We start from the raw sequence: 23,253 nt of genomic DNA on the forward strand, positions 1-23,253 counted from the left end.
TTGACATTCTGCTGTGTAATTAGAACCCTGTAAAAAGATTTGTTTCCTTAGACATCCAGAAATGGAATTGCCAAGCCATAGGATTACACCAGGATGTTTCAGTCTCAGCATTATTGACAGTTTAGATAAGATAATTCTTGGGGGGGGCAGGGGGAGAGGTTGTCTTATGCATTATAAGATGTTTAGTGGTAGACCTGGTAGATGCCACTGAAAGATGCTAGTGGCATTCCACACCCTGCCTTGCCCGCCCTAAGTCATGACATTCAAAAATGTCTCTAGACATTGCTAAATGTCCCCTAAGAGACAAAACTGCCCCCTGTTGAGAGCCATTGGGTTACACAGTTTACACTTGATTGAGAATTTGTGTCTGTTTTTGTCAGTAATACTGGATATTATTAATTTAAAGTCTTTGTATATTGTCTGGGCTGATGTAGCTCAGTGGATTGAGCACGCCAGCCTGCAAACCGAAAGGTCGCCAGTTCAATTCCCAATCAGGGCACATGCCTGAGTTGGGGGCCAGGTCCCCAGTTAGGGTTGTGCAAAAGAGGCAACTGATCAGTGTTTCTCTCACACATCTATGTTTCTCTCCCTGTCTTTTTTCCCTTATTAAAAGTAAATAAATCTTAAAAAATAAAATCTTTGCATGCTGAAAAAGGGGATTGAGGTAAGGATAATCAATATACCCATCAGTGTATTGTAAATATATTTCCACGTATATTCTTCCGTAATGGGACTTGTAATAAGCCATTAACTGAATATACCAGGTTCATAGTACATGCCAATATGTTAGTAGTTTCCTAGATTTTAGGTACTGTACATTAACTTTTGAGGGGGAATATTATTATCTTAGGAAAATGGGTGAGAAAGTTGGGGGATTTTTGTGTGAAGTTATAATGTCTTTTACCTGTTTTCCACAATTTCACCAGCATTATGCTTTAGTTTTTATTTTTACTAAGGTAACATGCTAGACTCACTTTTAAATTGTCAGTAATATAGGAGGTAATTGTGCTCAGTGTCCCAGGGTGGGCTATATTCTCTCCAGAAAGACTATGTAGTTCTCCTGCCTTACTCCTGCCTTATGAATTAAACTATCTGAAGAGCTCATTTTTGTGTAACTTGATTCCCTCACCTCCTTGGAAACTTTGTGTTTCTATCAGCAGTGAGCCCAAAGAAATAACTGAAAAGTCCAAAACCCCAAGCCGGAGAAATTCACGAACTGAAGAGCCAACTGTGGCTTCTGAAAGTGTGGAAAATGGACATCGGAAGCGATCCTCTCGGCCTGCTTCAGCCTCCAGCTCTACTAAAGGTTAGCAGTGGGGTGTGGGTACTATTGGGTTGGCCAAAAAGTTTGTTTGGTTTTTTTTCCATAAGATGGCTCTAATAGCACTTAGTTGTCTTTAACTTCATTTGAAACAAATTTGTTAGAATGTATTGTGGTAGCTGTCATATCAGTGTGCGTTTTAAAACACTTATCAAAATTGGTGGATTTTTGTGTAACCGTTTTAATGTTGAAGATAGAAGAAAATAAGCAACATTTTCAGCATATTATGCTTTATTATTTCAAGAAAGGTAATAATGCAACAGAAATGCAAAAAAAAAATTTGTGCAGTTTATTAAGAAGATGCTGTGACTGATCGAATGTGTTAAAAGTGATTTGCAAAGTTTTGTGTTGGAGATTTCTCTCTGGATGGTGCTCCACGGTTAGGTAGACCAGATGAAGTTGATAACGATCAAATCAAGACATTCATTGAGAACAATCAATGTTATACCACACAGGAAACAACTGACATATTCAAAATATCCAAATCACGCATTGAAAATCATTTGCACCAATTTGGTTATGTTAATTACTTTGATGTTTGGTTTCCACATAAGTTAAGCAAAAAAACCTCTTGACTGTATTTCTGCATATTATTCTCTACTTAAACATAATAAAAACATTTCGTTTTTAAAACGAATTGTGATGGGTGATGAAAAGTGGATATTTTGCAATAATGTGAAATGGAAGAGATCATGGGGCAAGAGTAATGAACCACCACCAACCACACCAAAGACCAGCCTTCATCCAAAGAAAGTGATGTTGTGTAGGTGGTGGGATTGGAAGGGAGTCTGCTATTATGAGTTCCTTCCAGAAAACCAAATAATTAATTCCAACAAGTACTGCTCCCAATTAGAGCATCTGAAAGCAGCACTCAATGAAAAGCGTCTGGAATAAGTTAACAAAAAACACATAATCTTCCATCAGGATAACACAAGACTGTATGTTTCTTTAATGACCAGGCAAAAACTGTTACAGCTTGGCTGGGAAGTTCTAATTCATCTGCCATATTCAGCAGACATTGCACTTTCGGATCTTTATTTATTTCAGTCTTTACAAAATTCTCTTAATAGAAAAAATTTCAATTCCTTGGGAGACTGCAAAAGGCACCTGGAACAGTTCTTTGCTCAAAAGATAAAGTTTTGGGAAGATGGAATTATGAAGTTGTCTGAAAGATGGCAGAAGGTAGTGGAACAAAGCGGTGAATGCATTGTTTAATAAAGTTACTGGTGGAAATGAAAAAAAAAAGTGTCTTTTATTTTTACTTTGAAACCGAATGAACTTTTTGGCCAATTCAATATTTGTAGGTCAAGTAGAAGAATGGGAGCCTTATCACAGCAGCAGAGGTCTTTGTCCTTCATCTTTGCATCTATTCCTTAAATTTGTTAAGTTACTTAGACTTCTGTTTGGGCCTTCCTTTAATTGTTGGTTCATTTAACTTTGTGTTGTGTGTGTGTGTACAGCAAGCAGTGTTGGATAAAAGAACATAATAGGGCAGATTGATTCAATATCACCACTTCAGGTAGGTCCTCAAGAATATGACCCAGCCATCTTTATATGTTTCTGTAGTCAATTCTCTTTTCCCACTCTCTGTTTTTAAACTTTTAGCCCCTACCTTCTCCCCTCTCTTTCAGGAGAGACCCTTACATCTTCACAGAAAAAATAGAGTTCCCTCAACTCTTACTACCAACACATAAATCTACCAGTGTCCTCCTCTGCTCCTACTATATTAGAGCAGCTGTCCCTCCTCAAGTCCACGGCCAATTCCTCCACTTGTGCCTTTGATCACATCTTTTCTCACCTTCTCAAGACCTTTACACTACCAGTTTTCTCTGTTGACTGCTAACTCCATTTTGAATTAATTCTGCTCTTGGCTTCTGTGACCCAGAATTCTTGATAGTTTTCTGACTATTCTGACTGCCCCTTCTCAGTCTCTACCCAGACATTAGATGTTTCCTCAAACTTTGATCCAGAGTTGTCTTTTTCCTTCAACTTATATTCTTCCTAACTTATCTCATTCATGCCCCCCTTTAGTCACAACCTTTCACAGACCACTCATGAATATATTTCTAGTACAGAACTCTAGAGATTTTAGACAATTGCATGAATATCCTTAATAGGACCTCCAACTCAACATGTCTGAAACCAGATTTGTGATTTTCACCCCAGTGTCAGGTACTCTACCATTGTTCCCCACCTCGGTGAATGGCACCACTGTCTCTCTATTAGGCAAGTCCTCCTCTGCACCCCTCTCCCTCACCCTCACGTCCATCACAAATTCACTGATTTCGCTGATTTTATCCCAAATTCATCTACTTTTCCCACCTTTACTGCTATCCTAGCTTAAACCCCGTCAGGGATTTACCATTATCATTAGTATGAAAGCCTAAAAGTGTCAACATGGACTACAAGTTTCTATGTGCCTGGCCCATCAGCTTCTCTCAGCCTCATCTGACTTCCCTTAGCATTTCGGACATACTATGCTGATCCCTCTCATCACAAACCTGTGTGTATGTTACACCTATGGCAGGGAGCATTCTTCCTTCTTCCTTCTTTTCTTCTCCTCGGTAACCTCCAACTTTTCCTACTTACCTTAGCTCAGTTGTCACTGCTATAAGGAATCATGGCATCATGTTCACCTTCATAACACCACGGTTGTAAATTTATTTCTATTTATGTTATAGGTAATTAATACTCTCTTGGGGCAGAAGAGGTCTGGTTTTGCCTACCACTGTATCTTAGGTGTCTAGTATGGTGCCTAATACAAAGAGGTATACAATCACTAATGATTAATAACTATCGATCAAATATAAATTAAGTACTTAATACATGCCAGGTTCTGCAGACATAATAGTGAGAAGACAGAGTCTTTGTCTTCATTATATTAATTATAGTTGGCCTTCAAGCACATGGGTTTGAACTGCATGCATCCACTGTACATGGATTTTTTTTTAATACAGTTGGCCCTCTGTATTCCCCAGGTTTCATATCTACAGATTCAACCAGCTGTTTTCAATCTGCAGTTGGGAATCCACAGATGCAGAGGGTCAGTTTAAGTTATACAATTTTCAATTATACGGGGGTTGGTGCCCCTAATGCCAACATTGTTCAAGGGTCAACTGTATGTGCTGGCCAGAAAGACTCTATCTAATATAGTGTGTCGTCAAATATTAAATGCTATGATAGCACAACTACATGGATCTATACGAGCACATAGCTGGGATGCTCTGCTCCTCTGCCAAATCAGAGAAGGCTTCCTGGAGAAAATGATGTTTAAGCTGAGACCTGAAGAATGAGGAGGCATTATCCAGCTATAGAGGTTGAGTGGAGTATTCTAGGCAAAAAGTATAGAATGTGCAAAGGCTCAGATCTGAGAGAGGGTTTGATACTTCATCCTCTCAGGAAGTGCAGTGAGCTTAAAGTAGCTCAGGTTGGTCAAGAGCCAGGATCATGGCCAATTGCCTGATACCAGCAGGGCTGCTGCGAAACAGTCAAGTGACATTGGGATGCCAGCCTGAAAACCAGAGCAGGCTGTGGTGCACCAATGCTAGACACCAGACACTGACCTGAGAACTCAGCTGTCTTTGGCAGGTCATATTTCTGCACAGGAATTTCATGATGCCTCATAAGACCCCCTGGGAATGGGCCACAGGCCAATGGATCATATACAGGTAAAGCAGAGGTGTAGAAGTCACCTTACCTCAGCCTGCCAGAAAGTGAGGGGAGAAGTTGGGAGGGACCTTTTCTCTCCAGGCATACCATGTACACCACAGGCAGTGTCCTCTTAAGTATCCCCACTTTGGATACCGATATGGAACCAACAGCTTTCTGCCTCCTCCCTGGGAATCATCTCCTCAGCAGAAACGTGTTTGGAAGAAAACATGTCTTTCAGTATATGAGTACAAAACTTCGAGCACTAAAGGGAAGATCGCTGGAGTTCTGTGGGAAATCTGTTTCCCCCCAATTCTGCGTATTCTTTTAGTCCCTCACTTACCCAAAGGATCAAAGTTTTGTTCACCACTGTATCTGTAGCATATGGTGTATAATTACTCTTAGAGGAGGAAAAAGGTGTTGGCCTTTAAAGATGTCACACATCAGATTTTTGGAAACTTGACCTGAGCCCAGAGCCTCAAGGTACTAAGTTTGTCATTTACAATGCATCAGAAAGAATTAATCAAAGGAGTAGCTGAGATAGTTAAAAAAGAGATGCCCAAATTAGAGTACTATGTAGAAAACTGCCAGCCAAGAAGGAAATGGAATGCTGGAACGTGTTTTAGAAAAGGAGTGGGGAATAGGCCTGTACACTCAAACTGGACATTATCCCAAGATGGTGGTAGTCATGTCAGAATACCTGCCCCATCCATGCTTTGAGGCTTAGCAACTGGCTTAGGAGAGGCCATAGTGATTCATAGGCTTCGTGATCTTCAGAGGGATGCCAAGTAAATGTCTCCCTAGAGAATCGCAGAGCTCTGGCCAGACCCCAGGAATCACAGTTGTATATAGATCTCCACACCAGCCCTCAGGTTATCTATCAGCCCTTAACGGTTCCAGGGTAAGTTACCTTTTAAATCAGAAATGAGTGCTGTAGCTCTTTTGGTTTTTAAGTGTTAGAGCTCTTGAATCCAAATTAAAGAATAGTGCCCTGGCTGATGTGGCTCAGTGGATTGAGTGCCAACCTTCAAACCAGACCGTCGCCGGTTCAATTCCCAGTCAAGGCACATGTCTGGGTTGCAGCCCAGGCACCCAGTAAGAGGCACTTGAGAGACAACCACCCATTAATATTTCTTTCCCTCTCTCTCCCCCTCACTTCCGCTCTCTAAAGATAAATGACGTTTTTTTAAAAATAGAATAAATATTTATTATTACTTGGCCTGCTATACTGTATCCAAATGTGAACCAAACTCATAAAATAGCTTGAGTGATCACCAAATATCAAGCTGCTTTCTGAAATTTATGGTTCTCAAACTTGGAGACATGCAGTACTAGGGAGTTAGAACATCTTCCTACAGCATCAGTAGTACTCCTTAAAGTTTTGAGAGGAAAAGGTTTCGCCTTTTTGTACTCATAAGATTTTGGTCATATATACACAAACAAAATCAGAAATAGTGTGTGTTTTTCACAAGAATCTTGAAAACTAAGAAATACTATGAGCAGTTTATAATGAGAAGTATTGATACTTCTTAATTTTAAGATTTTTTTAAAAATTGATTTTTAGAGAGAGAAACATCTGTTTGTTTTTCCACTTATTTATGCATTCATTGGTTGCTTCTTGTATGTGCTCTGACCAGGGATCGAACCCGCAATCTTGGCATATTGGAACAGTGCCCTAACCAACTGAGCACCTGGCCAGGGCAATATTGGTACTTTCGAATTATTGGGGAAACTGACACTATCATGTTCCTGCTGTGAGAATAGAGTTCGCTTGTGTCATGCTGGCCATGGCCTACTAGACTGCCAGATTGGGGCAGGTGGGATAGATGATTTCTGGGCAAGTCCATGGAGCCCACATGGTTGATAGATCATGCTTTAATCTGGCATTTTCTTTTTGGTTGACTGGATTTCCCCCACACGCACACATTTTTAATTACAAACACAAAAATTAGCTCCCACAAATCAGTGAACTTCTTTTTAAAATTGCACTTGATCAGAAGTGTTGTTTATAAATATGCAAATGAGTAGTTGCACTTCCAGCATGATGAATTCCTTATTAACATAGAAGTGGGTTTTTTTTAAGTTTCATTTATTATTTATTTACTCTTCTGTGTAGAAGTTTGCATTATATTTCAACTGGGGAAAAGGATCAATAGTTAAAAACATGAAGTTCAATGCTTAAGTTAGAAACCAGGGAAAATAGGCAAATATGAAGGAAGTTCATAGTAACCTGTAATCAGCAGCAGCTGTGGGTGCCTCTGGGGGGCTCTGAGATGCCTCTGACAGCAAAGTGGGGTGAAAGCCCTATCCTACCCACAACCAGTGTCTTGAGAAGCAACAGTCTAAAAACAGAGTATACAGATATACTTAAAACAGAAGTGTTGTTATTGTGGAAATGCAAGTGAGCAGACATAACTAGATACATCTTATGGGAGAAAAACCTGAAGAGTAACTACCTGAAACTGCACTCTCGTGGCATCATCTAGAAAACAACCATGCAAATTTTGAAAGGAAATTTTCAGAATTTTTTACAATTAAATAGAAATCTTGGCTAAAAGTAGTACAGTAAAAAGCCCAAGAAGTGAGCAAAGTCAAAGTCAATTTCTGAAAGTCCTCAAAGGTAAAGCCTACCTACTAGAAGATGTAATAGAGTCTCGTATGTAGATTTGGCCAAGTTTGCCTCAGGTCATAACAAGGCAACCAGGCTGAAAAAATGCCCTTAACAAATTACAAATTAAAATGGACAACTGCCTGAAAGACGTATTGATCGAGTTTTTTTACCATATAGTTGGTTCTAAAATATGAATTTATGAATGACATAACTCCATTATTAGGTTTTGAACTATTTGTACAAGGTCTGTCTGGAAAAAGTCCAGCCATTGTTAATATAATGCGAACAGTTTGCATGACATCAATGTAACCTGGCAGCCAAGGAGAATGGACTGGAATGCATATGCATGAACAATGTCAACTTCACTGTACTAGTCAGTGGGGGCAGTAGACACCATTGATTGAGCAACAGATCTGCATCAAATTTTGCACTAAGCTTGAACAGTTCTCTGCGGGAACTATTTGGTTGATTCAGAAGGCTGCAGCTATGGGCAACTCGTGATCAGCAGCTTCATCATGACAACGTGCCCACTTGTGCATCACATCTTGTGCCGTTTTTTGGTGAAACATCAAATCACCCAGGTGACTCAGTCCCTCTGACAGCCCAGATTTGGCTCCCTGTGACTTCTGCCTTTTCCCAAAAGTAAAATCACCTTTGAAAGGGGAGAGATTTCAGACCATCAGTGAGATTCAGGGAAAATATGACTGGGCAGCTGATAGCAATTGGGAGATTCAGGGAAAATATGACTGGGCAGCTGATAGCAATTGGGAGAACTGTGTGAAGTCCCAAGGTGCCTACTTTGAAGGGGACTGGGGCATCATTGTCCTGTGCACAATGTTTCTTGTATCTTCTTCAATTAATGTCTCTCTTTTCCATATTACATGGCTGGATACCTTCTGGACAGACCTCATTTATCTATTTTTATATTAATTTGTAAAATCCTTGATGGTTTAAAAAACTGAGCATTTTTCAACAATGTATGTGATGGGTCTTTTTTGCCAATATGGTATTACTAATGGGTGCATGGTATTGGGACTATGCTTGGTCAGATAAGCTGGCAGCCTTTAGGAACAGGCCTGATGCATACCCTCAATGTGCTGTCAGTCACCTAGAACTCCTTACCTTAAAGAGTTCGTCTCTAGATTTTCTTCAGTGTTCAGTGGAGTAATAAAAGTGGAAACATTTCGTTAGGAGTATAAAATTGAACCACAAAGCAAAAAAACCCATCTTTTCAGAAAGATTTATAAAGACATTAAAAGTGAGTTTGTTCTATGACCCAGATTGGCTGGGATTATCCAGGGAAGGTGATAAGAAACCAGAATCAAATTGATATTTTTTTTCCTCGTGGAAGTGTTAAAGTATACCCTACACCATTACTTCCATCCTCCACCTTGGTATCATCTAAAAGATTATTTTTTTGTAGTTTCTACCACAAATCACTTGTTTATTCATGGCCCTAGTCATTGATTCATCCTCAGAAACAGAAGCAGCCTGCCAGATCTTTGGGTGCTTTGGAGCAATAACAGATGGAAAAAAGGGGAAGGGAAAGCCTGAGGTTGCTTATCTCACCCCCATCCCCACTCTTCACCTCTTTTCCCAGCCACATATGTGTTTTTTAGACACATCATTAGATCCTTCATATCACAACAAAGGGGAAACTCCCAAAGTTGGCCTAATTAACAGATATTTGTCTGAGGATGAACACTCAGTCAAGAAAAAACTATGTTTTTACTGCAAATGACAAATTTACAGTGAAAATGAAGCTTGAGTGTTGGAAGTGAAAGAATTGATTATGGAGAGTTTTGGTTGTGTGAGACTCTTAAATTTACATGCAATTAAAATGAACAGCATTATCAACATCCTGTTAGATTAACTGTCCTCTGATTAGCAAAAGACTAACAAGAAATCAGAGAGACAGATTCTACCCCATGGCACAAGCAACATGACCTCCCAACAAGAAAATTAAAGTCTGATACGTAACATACTGAAATTTCCAACAACAGCAGCCTGAAAACATTGCACAGGTCACCTCTTGGAAAGTCATCAAAGCCTCACCTGTTAGCAATTACTGTAGCTAATAGAACAGTAAAATTTTTGCTCTCTGCACCTACCTTTTGAGCCTTGGTTCTCAAAATAGGGTAAAAGAAAAAATTGCTTAGAACACTGAATCTAACATACAGCATCAGGAAATTCAGCCTAGTTTCCAGAAATGGATAAATCTTGATTATTTTACATATTAAGGTATTAGGTAGGAAATATTATTTTCTCCTTGACAGGAAGTAATTTTAAAATACTGTTTTCATATTAAAACCAAAATATCTACTACACAGTAGCATGAAGAATGAGGGTGAATTTTTAAGATCAATATGAGATTTAAAATTTTTACATTTGGAAAGCTTCAAACTATTCATTGTACTCTGCCTTAAGAAACTTGTGTGGAAAAGTTTTTTTTAGAAACGTTGTTTAAATATAAGATTGAATTGATTTAAGACACTATAATAATACAAAAGGAATTAAAACACACTCTTTCCCTTTTTGTCATCATATGTGTAAATCACTCAGTTCCCATCTCTTCCATGAAGTCCTCAGGCTCACCTGGGCTCACAGAGCAGGCTGTGGTTTGCTCTGAATTGCTTCCATGCCTGTATGCATCCACAGCCATGATATACCTGGCTAGGCTACAGTAGACACTTGTTGACCAAGGGTCATGGTAATGTTATTTAGGAACTTTGACTATAGTTTGCTGCAGCCCAGGCCGAATAGCTCAGTTGGTTAGGCCATTGTCCTGATACCACCAAGGTTGTGGGTTTGATCTTCAGTCAGGACACATACAAGAATCAACCAGTGAATGCATAAGTAAGTGGAACAACAAATCAATGTTTCCCGTTCACTCTCCCTTCCTCTCTAAAATCAATAAATAAAAAAAAGTGTAACATTTCTTACTACAAAACAATGGCTTAGCTCCAAAAGGGATCCAGAGGCTGGTTTTTGCACTCTGGCATATTATTCATTTGTAGCACTGCTCATTGATTTCTCAACAAAAACGCTGTTAGTCTATCCATCATTTCTCTGGGTGATGGAAACTGGTGATGGAGATTGTGGGGTTAATTGCCTAGCTAAACAAGCTTTCCCCATTCTGCCACTTTTTCAACTAGGTACATGTGCTCCATCTCCCACCATCTATATCACATTTCCATAGTTGCCAGGCCCTAGCGCATAGGGCCATACCTTCCTCTCACAGAAGCTGGAGACCCTCTTCACAGTGGGTGCTCCTTCTGAGGCCCTTGGACTGATTCAGAGCCAATAGAGCTCCATTGAGGTCACTGGGCCTGTGTTCTTGCAGACTGCCTACAAGGCACTGCCGTGAAGAGTTGCCTCAGCCCTAGCTGGTGTGGCTCAGTGGATTGAGCACCAGCTTGTGAACTGAAAGGTCACCGGTCAGATTCCCAGTCAGGGCACATGCCTGGGTTGCAGGCTAGGTCCCCAGATGGGGGCGTGTGAGAGGCAACCAATTGATGTTTCTCTGTCCCTTTCGCCCTTCTTCCTGCTCTAAAAATAAATAAAATCTAAAAAAAAAAAAAGTTGCCTCAGCTAAACATATCCTTCCTTTCCCCCCCACAGACATAACCAGTGCGGTGCAATCCAAGCGAAGAAAATCCAAGTAAACAAGCTGGACAGCGACTTGATACTTGTAAATGTGTGTGAATTTTACAAAAAGCAATTTTGAGCTGTGACTTTTTAAAATCCATTTCTGTACAGCGAGTCATTTTAATAACGTGGCCCTTTTTCCTAGTCCCTGCAACCTGTTTCGTAAAGTGCAATGAGGAAAGCAGAACTGTTGAACCCTTTTGGTGTTGATGAAGTTCAAGGTTTCTAAAATGTTGCCATGTATTGAGAGGAGCTAATGCGATTCTGTTATTAGTTTTCACATTTCCTAAGCAGCCTAGAGTACAGGGTGAGCATTTTTAGATCTTCTAATGATGTATTGTGCTGTGGAAGTACTGTGTGAATAGCAGTAGTGGGGGGCAAAAGGAATCGTCTCATTTGGAAATGTAAATAATTTTATTATATAGTGTTTTGGATGTATTTGTTGTAGAAATGGACCAGTGAATAAAGAGAATCTAAGGATTTGTACAATGTGAAATACTGAATGTGTTAAATAAATGTCATTGTCCTAGAACATAAATGTATGTTATTGGTAGGGGGTTATTGGGTGAGCAAGCTGTTTTCTTTGGATCGTAAGTGAATAGGAACAGCCTTCTTTGTGAATTAGAATCCCACATTGTCCTGATTGCACCTGAGAGGCACCTGGCAACCTCAGGCAGGTGTAACATTCTTGCTCCCTCAACTCTTCTTGGCTTTGAAGAAACTAGCCCTTTCAAACACTGTACTGGGCACTTTATATGTTGGTCAAATTTCTTTTGATTGCATATAACAATTGAGAGAGGATCAAAGGTCACCTACAATTTTCTAGGGACAGGAAGTCATCAGAAACTCAGATAGCACTTTTTCTCCACCTTATGCAACTGCTTCTCCAGGTTTGGATTGCTTCAAACCAACTGTTAATACCTCCTCCATTCAAGAGATAAGCCCAGCCTGACCAGCAAGATTCTTTGTAACAGCATCAAGAATCTAGCCCAGTCTAGGTCAGCGTTCCACCACAGTCCAGCTCTGTGGTTAAATGGGGCAGTTCCCAAATAAAAGCAGTCATTACATGTTACATACTTCAAAACTGTCCACTACATTCCACTCTGGCTGCCCTGTAACATCTGCATCAGGCTTAGGGGTGACTTACCATTTACATGCCCAGGCTTTTCCCTTCCCTGGCTCAATTCTTACATAAAAATTTGTAGTCTACAAACCAGCTGCTTCTCTCCCACCCTAACTGCTATCTACCTTCAAGGACTCAGATGCTTGGAGCTCTGTTTTTGTCTTGGTCTGGGTCTCAACCTTCTGTGTCTCCTATGTCTAGACATATATCCCATCCTTTCCCCTCAGTAGCTCCTTGCCTTTGCCATAATCCAATGACAGGCCAAAAAGATGAGTTGGTGATTCTCCGTCACACTCTTATTCTCATCTCTATTCTATCTTACTCTATATGTCTCACATTACAAGGATCCTCTAAAAGTAGTTAGTTATGAGCCAGACCCCACACTGTTCCCAGCAAGCTTATCTGCCCTCTTCCTTCCCTTATGATACACACAAAAACCAAAGCCAGCCTGATGATAATGCTTTCTGCCAATACTGTGCTTAAGATTGCAAAGTGCTTCTCCTACTTTAGTCAGGCAGAAAGCATAATGTGCTTTAAATAGATTTTTATTTGTTTTTTCTTTATATTTTTTTCTCCCATAGAGGAATAACATTACAGTCTAACAATCAGAATCCTGTTACACACATACACAGGCATGCCACGTGACTGTGTTGAGGTGGTTGTGTCCTTGAGTCTGTTGACATGTCATAACATGGTCAACCAGAGTCTCCTCATTTCAGCCCGTCTCAACACAAAACACCCAAGAGGGATGCACTCAACTTGGTTCCATTTGGAACTAGGTGGCAGGGCAAGTAGGAAGATATAAGGGGTTATAATGTGTCTGCATTCGGTCCCCTCACATAAAGCCACACGGATATGAGGAGGCATCCAAGGGCTCTAGTGGGGTCCTTATTGCACCTAAGATATTATGGGTCAAAGCAAATTGATCAGGGCACAGGCAGGAGCTGGGGAGCAGGCATACTTCAAAACGGCATCAAACTGCATTCATACACATGTGATACCCTGCTGGGGCCAGACTGGCAAAGGCTGGAAAGTGACACCCAGCTTGGAGAGAGCACTCAGACATATTGGGGAATTATTGTAAATTGCCCTTTGATGTAACTGGGACTCACTCTAGAAACGGGTCCCTCTGACATACTCAGTTTTGGCAAAGTGCTGGTAGTATTGACAATTAATACTCACAAACTGGAACAAACTTCTCCAGGGTCTCTGAAAACATCAGTCAAGACAGACTCTCTAACCCCCCTCCTGTCTAAGGTTGCATAGGACTTTGTGAATTCTGGTTCCCTCATATATTCAAGTTCTGTGGTTTAAAAAAAAAATCCTGAAGCATGCTCAAGGTGAAAGGCACATACACAGTCAATACAATATGATGAGGTCTGATGCTTCAGGAATCAGACTAGCAAGAGACCGAGTAGTGTTGGTTCTTAGAAATCTATACACAATTAAAATATTGCCACACTCAAGTGCTACAGAATCTATAGGAAAGTACAAAAACCTATAAGCCTTTCAACCAGCCAGGTGATGAGATTGGAAGATTCTAGAACTACAGGAGCTCCAGAAATATGGGTAAGGAAGGGCCTTTTGATATTTGAGCCTAATGTCCTATTACTACTCTTACCCCATCAGAAAGATCATGGGCACTGCCCAGGACTGAGCCTAGGCCCCAGCTGGCAACAAAGGCGATAAAGCAAGAAGAGTTGGAGGAAGTTCTGACTCTTGAAAGTGCTGAAGACCCTAAGCTGGCTGTGAAGTGACCAAGGGGTAGCTGGAAGAAAAAAGTGACAAGGTCATAAACTGAGGGAGAATCTTGGAGAGAGAAGCAAGGTTGCCAACTACTGAGGCCCTAGTGGACTGGCGTGGGGGCTTTGATCAGTTTTTAGTATAGCTCTGGCTTACTCCCTTTGATAGGAAACCCCAACAGGGCTTCCTCTGTCCCCATCCCAACATCCGTTGAGCTACCCTCTCCCTTACCCACACATTCCACATGAGGCTTTGGGCTACAGGGTCTGGAAGGGCAGCTGCTGATGCCCTCATGGGAATGCAGAGTTATTTCCAAGCCTCTGCTCAACTGTGAGACCTGGAATTGGGGTAAGAGGGAAGACCTATGTTAGTATGTAACAGGAAATCTTAAAAGTTTTGAGGAAGAAAGAGCACACACTAGAAAAGGACAGTTCAAGAAAAAGGGAAGCAACTTGGGGCATCCCAAAAGGCTGTTGCTGGTGTCTGAGCCCAAAATTCAGTCCGGCCGTGAGAAGGGCAAAGCTGACTGCCCCTATTCCTTCTGTCTCACCCAGGGATTCAGGTTTCCTCCTCCAGGTATTTACTGGAGGAGAAGGGGAGGGGAACCTTAGGGTACCCATTTCTCCCCAGCAGCCTAGAAAGGAAGAGAGCACTCGGAGAAGATGAGGAGAGTCCCCTGAAGGCTCTGAAGCCGGGTAGGGACTATTCAGGGATTGGGACAGTGAAGCTCCTGGCCTCCTACCCAGGAGTGTTTATTAGCCATCCTGGGCAGGGTGTAAAATATAAAGCCAGAGGCAAGATGAAGGCTGAGCTGTCAAGCTTGGGGTAGGTTCACCCCACAGCTTGTCTTCCCCAGCATCATTCCTCTGCATTCTTACTCTGGGGTGTGCACTTTCCCTGCCTAGAAGCCCTCTGGCCTGCATCTCTCCTAAGCTAGTTCTAGCACCTTGGGCATGTGAACAGATAGCCAGGATGGCAGGGCCTTGCCCAGCCTCTACTCCTGGGGTGACATATTGGGGGTAGGGTAGCAAGGTATTAACTAAGCCTTTTCGACCCGGAGGCCTACAGAGGGGTAGATTTCAGGAAGGGATTTGGGAGTTGGGATTACAGGAAAGGGAGGTGAGGGCAGACTCAAGGCTCCAACCTGAGAGCAGGGTTTGGCCTCTCTGAGCACGCACACAGTACCAACTCCCATGGTGCCCTGCTTCCTACAGCTTCTCAACCTGTCTGTCTTGTCTATATTACCAATAGGCTCTCTCTTTTCCTCGATTCCATCCACCTTCTCCCTCTAATTCACATCTCACAGTCCTTTTCCACATACTTTACCTTTCTAGGCCTAAACAACTACAAGGAGCCCAGCCCTCAGGGGAGGAGGGAGGATGAAACTAAACATAGAAAACTTTAGTCTCAGCCCCCCCTCCCCACCCCATCTATTTGGGAGGGAACTACTGGGGATGAATAATAAGGGAGCAGGAGCGAATGTAGTGCCAAACGAGATAGGGTGAGGCTTGTAAAGAGGGATTTAAAGTGAGGAAAGAGCCAGATCTGCGACTGGAAGAGGAGACTCAAACAGGAGTGGGCCAGAGGTAAAGGACAGGAGGGCAAGCATGAAGGGGAATGTCAGTGCATAGATGAGGGTGGGGACCACAGAAGGAAAGAGAGTAGGGGAGATGAAGGGTTAGATGTTGGGCATGGGGGCCAGAAGGAGAGAGGGGGTGAAGGGCAGGAAGAGGTTCAGAGGCGGATTAGAGACTCAGAGATAGGGAAATCGAGGGGATTGAAAAGGGGGCTATCAGCCCACCTCACACACACTTAAGGAGGGAGGTTGTGGCATCCAGCCCCAGGTGGGCTGTGGGCGCCCCTTGAGCAACACACTGGCTGTGGCGGAGGAGCCTGACAGGGATCGGGGTCGGCAAGGGGTTTGTGGTTCGGCCGGCGGACGCTCAATAGTTGAACTGGCGCTGGCACGGCTGGTAGATGAAGTTGCCCTGGTGCTTAGGCCGGCGCTGACGGCTCTCGCGGGCGCGGTTCTGCCGTTGCATCACCTTGGCGCTCAGCGCATGACGCTCCGCCCGCTGACGGGCCCGCTGCAGCCGCCGTACCTGGCCCGCTTTCTCCAGCAGTGCAGCCCGCGCTGGCAGAGGGGCGGCTGCATGGTGCAGGGCCCGGGGCTCCAGGCGGACCGGCGCCAGCTCCCTGCGGGGATAGAGGACTCGTTTCAGGGCCGGGCCAGTGCAGCGCTAAAAGGAGCACTGACATCTCCCACCCTGTCCCTGCACCCTTGTCCTGGCGCAATAATGCCTCTGTTCATAGGGGCGCACCCAATGCCCTTCTTGAGGGTGCCAGCCCTTCCTCCAAGCCAATCTAGAGATAGCTCCTCGTGTTCTAGCCCCTGTGACAGGTGAAAACCAGACCCCAGGGAAGACTTCGCTCCAACTCGTAATTCGGCTCTTGCCTTTCTCTTAAGCTTCTGGAAGCCGCATCTCCTAGACATCAGCCCTGCCCCTCCAGCCTCTCCCAACTCCTAGCCACGCCTTTCCCCATTCAAAGCCCCACCCCTTTACCCCCAGGCAGGCTCTGATCCTTGTTCCCGACTTCTCGGCCTTTTGCCTGGAAGTCTCGCCTCTAAAGGTCCCGCCTCCTCAGTGCCTCCGGGGCGGTACCTGGGCTTGCTTGCCCAGCCTCCAGGGGGAGACCCTGGCCTCCTAGACACGCGTCCCTAGGACTCCACTCTGCCCCGCGCTCACCCATCCTCGCTAAGGTCGCCGTGAGGCAGGTCCGCGTCGGGGTGCGGGGAAGGGGGCCCAGGCTCCAGCACTATGGTGCTGCCGGTGACGTAAACAGACATGCTGGGGTGCTCGATGAGGAGGTCCTCCAGAGGGCTGCTCTGGAGGCGGGCAGGCCCGAGTCCAGGGCCCTCTGCAGTAAAACAGGCGGGAGGGGTAACAAACCAGCTTTCGTCCATCAAGGAGGGTGCGGGTGGAGGGCGGCCTGCGGGGGCAGGGGCTGCCCCGGGACTGGGCGGAGCCGCGTAGCTGTCTACAGGGTGCCGAAGGGGGAGCCATGCGAGGGAGGGGGTGCAGCCAGGAGGCACACACACGCACACACCGGACACAAGCGGGTGGGGAGAGAAAGGGTATCGTTAGTCAGATCCTCGGCCCTGCCCATCGCCCTCACGGGGCACCCACAAACCAGGAGCCTCAACCTAGTGTTCGTGGGCCCCAACATTGCACCTCCAGGAGACGACCTGGGCTTGCATGGGGTGTTACCCCACCTCCAGTGTCACTGCCTCAGCCCCAGTTTGCCCAGCAGGCCTTGGGGAATTCCCCAATCCCCTACCAGCTCCCGTCTCCTCCGCTGCTTGGCCACCTGACTTTCACAGGCCCAGGTAATCAGCCATAGCTGTGGTTCCCGACTTAGGCCTCACCCGGCAGGTCAATGATGAGCCAGCCATCCACCTCCTCGTCCTCGGAAACGAAGGCTTGGGGACAGTCGGGATCCTCAGGGGGCGGGGGGTTGCTGAAGAAAAGGCTGGTGAGGCGCTGGAACATGGTGGGGGAGTGTAGCGGCCTCAGGGGGGCGCTCTATAGCAGTGCAAAAACCTGAGAGGCATAGAGAGGAGTCAGAGCCACCACTAAATGACGTCTACCCCCACTCCTGCCTAGGGATATCACCCCAAGTCCCCATACCAGATCAGGGTACAACAGGGAGGTGTGGGGAAGATTTGCGGCATGTGTGCTTTCTGGTGTGTCAGCCTGCTTTCAAGCTTTTCTATTTTCTGTGTGACCGTAGGAAGTTATTTAACTTATCTGTGCTTTACTTTTCTCATCTGACAAATGGCAATGAAAACAGTACTCTCCTCTGGGCCTTTGTAAGAATTAAATGAGGCACTAGCTGATGTGGCTCAGTGGATTGAGTGCTGGCCTGCAAACCAAAGGGGTGCTGGTTCAGTTCCCAGTCAGGGCACATGCCTGGGTTGCGGTCCAGGTCCCCGGTTGGAGGCGCATGAGAGGCAACCACACATTGATGGTTCTCTCCCTCTCTTTCTCCCTCCCTTCCCCTCTCTAAAAGTAAGTAAATAAAATCTTTAAAGAAAAAAAGAAACTAGCAAATTATTAAAAAAAAAAAAAAAAGAATGAAAGGAGCCAAACACAAAGAGCTTAGAACAGTACCCTTTAATCAACTATTTAATATATTATTGCATGTTCTAGGGACATGGAAAGAGAGGTATATATGACCAGACTCTCAAGAAAGGTCTCCAGAAGATTGAACATCCAAGCTGGTCCTTGAAGGGTAATTAGGAGTTCTCCAAGCAAGGAAGAAATTGCCCAATGTTGTGGTTATTTATCATTATCCTAATATTGCTAACATTCATGTGCCAGGTACTATACTAAGCACTTTACCTATATTGCCTCATGTAATCTTCACAAATCTAGAAAGTGGGTATAATTACTAGTCCTTTTTTAGAGGTGAAGAAACTGAGGCGAAGAGAAGTAAGGTAACTTGCCCAAAGGCAGCACCCATAATCACTATATTCCATTGCCTTTGCTGGGTGTCTCTCTGAATTAGGCTTTTTTAACTTGGTGGCCAAGGGCCATGGTCCATGTGCATTTTTCTGGGGTGAAGAACCTTGGATTTCATCATGATTTCCTAAACAGCACTACTTGAACCCAGAGATTAAGAACCACAGAACCGTTTGATTGCACAGGCCTCAGTTCTGTTTGTGAAATGAGCTTGGAAGATCCTATTCCCACAGGCCCTCCCCCTTCTAACCCCCTACCCCCAAGCTCCTGCTCAAGGGCAGCATCCCTGGCTAGGAGGAAGATCAGGTTGCCTGGCCCCAGGGAGACAGCAGGTCATTGGGAGGTGATGGTAGAGGGAGGGAGCTATCACACCCCAGGAGCCTTTAAGGATCAGCGCTGAGGGTTAGACCAGGACTCAAAGCCTCAGTCAGCCCTTCCCTGGGTGAAGATAAGGAAGAGGACCCCTGCTTCAGGAATGCAGACACCAAGTAGGTGGCTATAAATCTGCTCCTCTCCCCATCAGGGCCCACTGGATGTCCCTAAAGCTTGACCCTCCATATTTGTCCCCTGAAGATGGTCAATAGTTTTGCTACTGAGCCACTTGTCACCTTCCTCGAAGAATGTTTCTGTACTTCCTATAGAACTCCCTGGCGACATGTCCATACTTATTGGGTTGGCCAAAAAGTCTGTTACATTTTTTCCATACTGATGGCTGTAGTAGTGCTTAGTTGTCTTTAACTTCATTCAAAACAATTTTGTTAGATTGTATTGTGACAGCTGTCATATAAGTATGCATTTAAAAAAAAAACCTACCAAAATTGGTGAATTTTTGTGCAGCCATTTTAATATTGAAGATGGAAGAAAATAGACATTTTTTTAGTATTATGCTTCATTATTTTGAGGGAAAAAAAGAAACTGAAATGCAAAAAAAAAAAATTTGTGCAGTGTATGGAGAAGGTGCTGTGGCTGATTGAACGTGTCAAAGGTAGTTTGTGAGGTTTCTCGATACTACTGACATTGGTACAATGCATAAGACAGACCCACTACTACTATTATGCTGTAGGGCTGTCTTATGCATTGGAAGATGTTTAGCAGCATCCCTGCCTCTACCCACTAGAAGCCAACAGAAGGAGATAGCCAACATACTCAAAATATCCAAATCAATAAAGTTATTGGTGAAAATGAAAATTGTCCTTTATGGGGAAAAAATGTAACAGACTTTTTGGCCAACCCCAGTACATTCCCTGAGGGCATTCTACTCTACTCATTAACCCACCTGGGGTATTTATGTGATTGTGACTATCTCTCCCATTCCCTGGGAGTGTTTTCACAATTGCCAGAAAATCCCTTAAGCTCCAACCCTGAGAGTATTTCCACATTTGGAGACCCACAATGAACTCCAGAAGGAAGTGTTTCCTGGGTGCTGAGTTCCCTGGTGGGAGATCTACGGGGATTATGAAAGGCTGGGCCATCCCACCAGTACCTGCCCAGCACAAACCACATATCCCAACCCGTCTGTAGCCACAGGGAGGAGTTAGTGATGTAGCTACAAAAAATCCAGAAAGTTTGGCCCTTCCTGAAGGAAGAGAAGATTGGGGCCTTGATGAGGAAGCCCCTCTTTCTAAGGACCTACTATTTTACTGAGAAAATGAAGTTAGGAGTTGTTTCAGGGACTATCATAGACACCAAGTCCATTTCACAATCTGAGGATCAGAAGATATAAATCTATCTAAAGGACACACAGCTGGATGGTGGCAGGGCAAGCCTAACCTCAGGCCACTGAGCCTCTAGTCCAGAGTTTACACAGAAAAACCTCAGCAAATAATCCTCCAAAATATTCAGATAGGGAGGGCAGATATGAATCAGACCATGATCACTGGTCTCCTCAGACCGCCCCCTCCCTGCCCAGCTATAAAAGGATCTGGGGTTCCTGACACCAAGGTTCATCATGCATTTACCAGAGCACCCACTGTGTACCAGAGTCTGCTCAGGGCCTCCTCAAATTACAGACAGATTGAGGTAAGGGAGGCTGGAGGTGGGGGAAGAGCTGCCTGCCCGAGGTCACACAGCAAGTCAGTGACAGAGCCAAGAGTAGAAGCAGCACCAGCCAGCTAGTGCCCGCCCCTCTCATGACCACTGGGGAGTCTCCCGGATTTTCTTTCCCAGCCCTGCCAGCTTCCTGGTTCTCACATTCCCAGCCCTGCTCCAGGGAGAACCATTCCCCTTAATAACTGCAGCAGCCGTGACCAGAATAACACTTGAGCCCCAAGCCACCTCTACCCAGCCCATCCTTGAGCAAAGCCCATCCAGCCTCTAGGCCCATCCACTTAGAAAGTCAGATGCTCTCCTCTCCTGCCCTTTCTCCTGCCCCTCTCAATGGGCAGAGAGGGGCAGCAGGAACCTTGTAATTACCAACACTAGGCCAGGTCATGTCCTTCTATCTGACAACTCTGGGGTTTGGGGAGGTGATGAAGGGCCAAACTCTTACCCTGACCCCACCTCAAAATCAGCCCTGGAGACACACTGATGCAGCCACTGACTCACCTTTTTGTGGTCAAAACAGCTGAGAAACAGCAATTTCATTAGGCTCTGGGTCTCCAAGGTACAGAGCGAGGGTCAGGGCCACAAAACGGGACCCAATCTCCAAAGAACTCCTGGAAAAAAAATCCAGGAGTGAGGAGACCTAGGAGCCCTATCAAATTTGGATGGTACTGGGCCCACGGTAGTGTCCTCAGTCATAGGAGGATATGTAACTTGTTACTTGTATTGAGTTCCTACTAGGCATGTGCCCATGGTTAATGCATCTGTTGCTCACTCAGTAGGCATGACTCTGATTGGCTTCGCGACCACAAGTAAGCCACATACCCTCTCTGGGACTCAGTTTCCCCTTCTGTGAAATGGGATCTAAGACCCCTAGTTTGGAGGATGGGAGCGAAGTCAGATAAGGCGCTGCACACACGTCAGGGATTAGGATGAGGTTATTATGTTAGACCCTGGGGGTGCGGAGCCTGGAGCCACAGGGAAGAGATTCCACCACCATCTGGCGCTGCCCCAACGACCCGGAGCTGGAGCTCCAGGCCTCCCTTCAACTCCTGACGACCCCCCACCCCGCCCCGAACCTAGACCCAGCAGCACAACCGAACCTCTCTGGAGCCGCAAGGAGAAAGTAGGTGATCAGAGGCCTGACCCCAGCCCCTGGATTAACCCAGGAAACTGCCAAGGCCCCTCCGGGCCCCGCAGCATTTCAGTGTCCCTCACCCAAGAAGCCAGCCCCAACCCAGCGCCCACCGGTCACGGGAGGACACGCGACCCGAGCAGGGGGGTGGGGGGCGGTGCCGGCCTTAGTGACGTCTCAATGTCAAATGCAAATAGAGAGACGTCACGGTCTACCGGGCAGGCAGCAGCCAATCGGGAGACGGGAATGCGGCCCCCGCGGCCGCGGGCGGAGACAGACAAAGACCCAGGAGGTGGGGGCGCACAGAGCCCCTTGGCTAAAGCTGGTCGGGACTCACCCGGGGACCCCGGCGGTGCAGCGGGCCGGTATCGCTGAGGTAGTGGTGCCGCGGAACGGCGAGGGGTCGGCGGCTGATCACGGGCCAGGCCGCATCCCGGGGGCTGGTCGAGGAGGCGGCGGAGCTACGCGTCGGACGCTCGTGGCTTGCTGCTCTCCCCCGCGGGGCTTTGAGTGTGTGCAGCCGCCGCCGCTGGGCTCGCAGCACAAATTGGAACGTTCAAACAGCTGATTGTTACGTCACAAAGGGGCCCGCCCGCCTAACGTCACTGGCGGGCGGAGCGGCGACCAATCCCAGGCTGCGGATTCCCCTCCCCTCCTCCTCTCCTCCGTTCCTCTGGCTAGTGGCTCCTGCCTGGGAGCCCAACTCCGAGCCGCGGGGCGCCGCCCGGAGAGGCGACTGCTGGGAGCTTGGATCCTCTGTCCTGGGGTGACCCACAGACCTCTCAGTGAGAAGGGTCCAACTCCTCCCTACGGGATTCCCATCTTCCTGCTCTCCCTCCTCTTTTCCCAACGCCCTCACCCCTCCCTATGTCCCCCAGATCCTCTCACCTACATCCTATATCCCAGTCCCCCAATATGTACTTTTCAACTTCACACCATGTCCGTGATCCTCCATCCTTCCCAGCACTTGTCTTCCTGCTCACCCTCCCTTTTCTGTTCACCTCCTCACCCCTACACATTCTCTGCTTTCCCACCCCACGGTTCCTCAGCTGGGCAGGTTTGAGAGGTGGAGTTGAGTAGTACAGATTGGGGGACTTGGATATAGGATGCAAACACCTATGCTTGGGCAGCACCTGGGATTGTAGAGAGGTTGGTTTGCTGACGGGAAATTTTAGTGAGTAGGACTTGGAAAGGAATTGCCCTGGGCTGAATAAACATTCACCTAGAGACTGCTCGGTCCTGGAAGTTTACACACCTTATTTAATCTGTTGCTACCGGGGCTGGACAGAAAAGTGACAGGACAACGATTCATGATTAGTCCCGACGTACACGCGGGGAAAGTGAGGCTCACAAATCTTACTGTTAGCATGTGGATTCATATTCAATAATGCATTCAACAGTTATTGAGTGCCTACTATTGCCACTGACAGACCATTAGGTGACATTTACTGAACACTTACC

At 45.5% G+C, this 23,253-nt stretch overlaps 2 protein-coding genes across 4 annotated transcripts in view; one reads left to right on the plus strand and one right to left on the minus strand.

Moving 5' to 3' along the window:
* The window catches only part of NCOA6 (nuclear receptor coactivator 6), a 92,753-nt gene extending 81,066 nt beyond the window's left edge, over positions 1–11,687 (plus strand). The window contains exons 14-15 of the mRNA XM_054573854.1: positions 1,158–1,306; positions 11,202–11,687. Coding sequence (XP_054429829.1) covers positions 1,158–1,306; positions 11,202–11,245 — 193 coding nt within the window. The 3' untranslated portion in view covers positions 11,246–11,687. The remainder of the gene's footprint in view (positions 1–1,157; positions 1,307–11,201) is intronic.
* Positions 11,688–12,398: 711 nt separating this feature from the next.
* On the minus strand, positions 12,399–22,330 carry TP53INP2 (tumor protein p53 inducible nuclear protein 2). Of its 3 annotated transcripts, none has more exons than XM_054573857.1 (5): positions 22,130–22,330; positions 21,162–21,271; positions 17,522–17,696; positions 16,842–17,133; positions 12,399–16,290 (listed from the first exon to the last, which is right to left on the minus strand). In XM_054573857.1, the coding sequence occupies exons 3-5, from the start codon at positions 17,643–17,645 to the stop codon at positions 16,038–16,040; spliced, it is 669 nt and encodes a 222-aa protein (XP_054429832.1). In that variant the 5' UTR covers positions 17,646–17,696; positions 21,162–21,271; positions 22,130–22,330; the 3' UTR covers positions 12,399–16,037. The 3 variants fall into 3 exon arrangements, with proteins under 3 accessions (XP_054429832.1, XP_054429833.1, XP_054429834.1); XM_054573858.1 differs by lacking the exon at positions 22,130–22,330 and adding an exon at positions 21,906–21,951; XM_054573859.1 differs by lacking the exon at positions 21,162–21,271.
* Between the last annotated feature and the right edge of the window lie 923 nt (positions 22,331–23,253).

Source organism: Pteronotus mesoamericanus, unplaced genomic scaffold (assembly GCF_021234165.1).
Source record: "Pteronotus mesoamericanus isolate MK-2021 breed Mesoamerican mustached bat unplaced genomic scaffold, CSHL_Meso_final contig_25, whole genome shotgun sequence".
Classification (NCBI taxonomy): Eukaryota; Metazoa; Chordata; class Mammalia; order Chiroptera; family Mormoopidae; genus Pteronotus; species Pteronotus mesoamericanus.

Bases quoted from the DNA above. Each gene is read 5' to 3' on its own strand.
- TP53INP2 (XM_054573859.1), bottom strand. From the start codon at position 17,645: ATGTTCCAGCGCCTCACCAGCCTTTTCTTCAGCAACCCCCCGCCCCCT. The intron at 17,134-17,521 runs GTGAGGCCTAAG...GGCACCCTGTAG, and splicing joins GCTCATCATTGACCTGCCGG to ACAGCTACGCGGCTCCGCCC. The intron at 16,291-16,841 runs GTGAGCGCGGGG...CTATCCCCGCAG, and splicing joins GGCGACCTTAGCGAGGATGG to GGAGCTGGCGCCGGTCCGCC.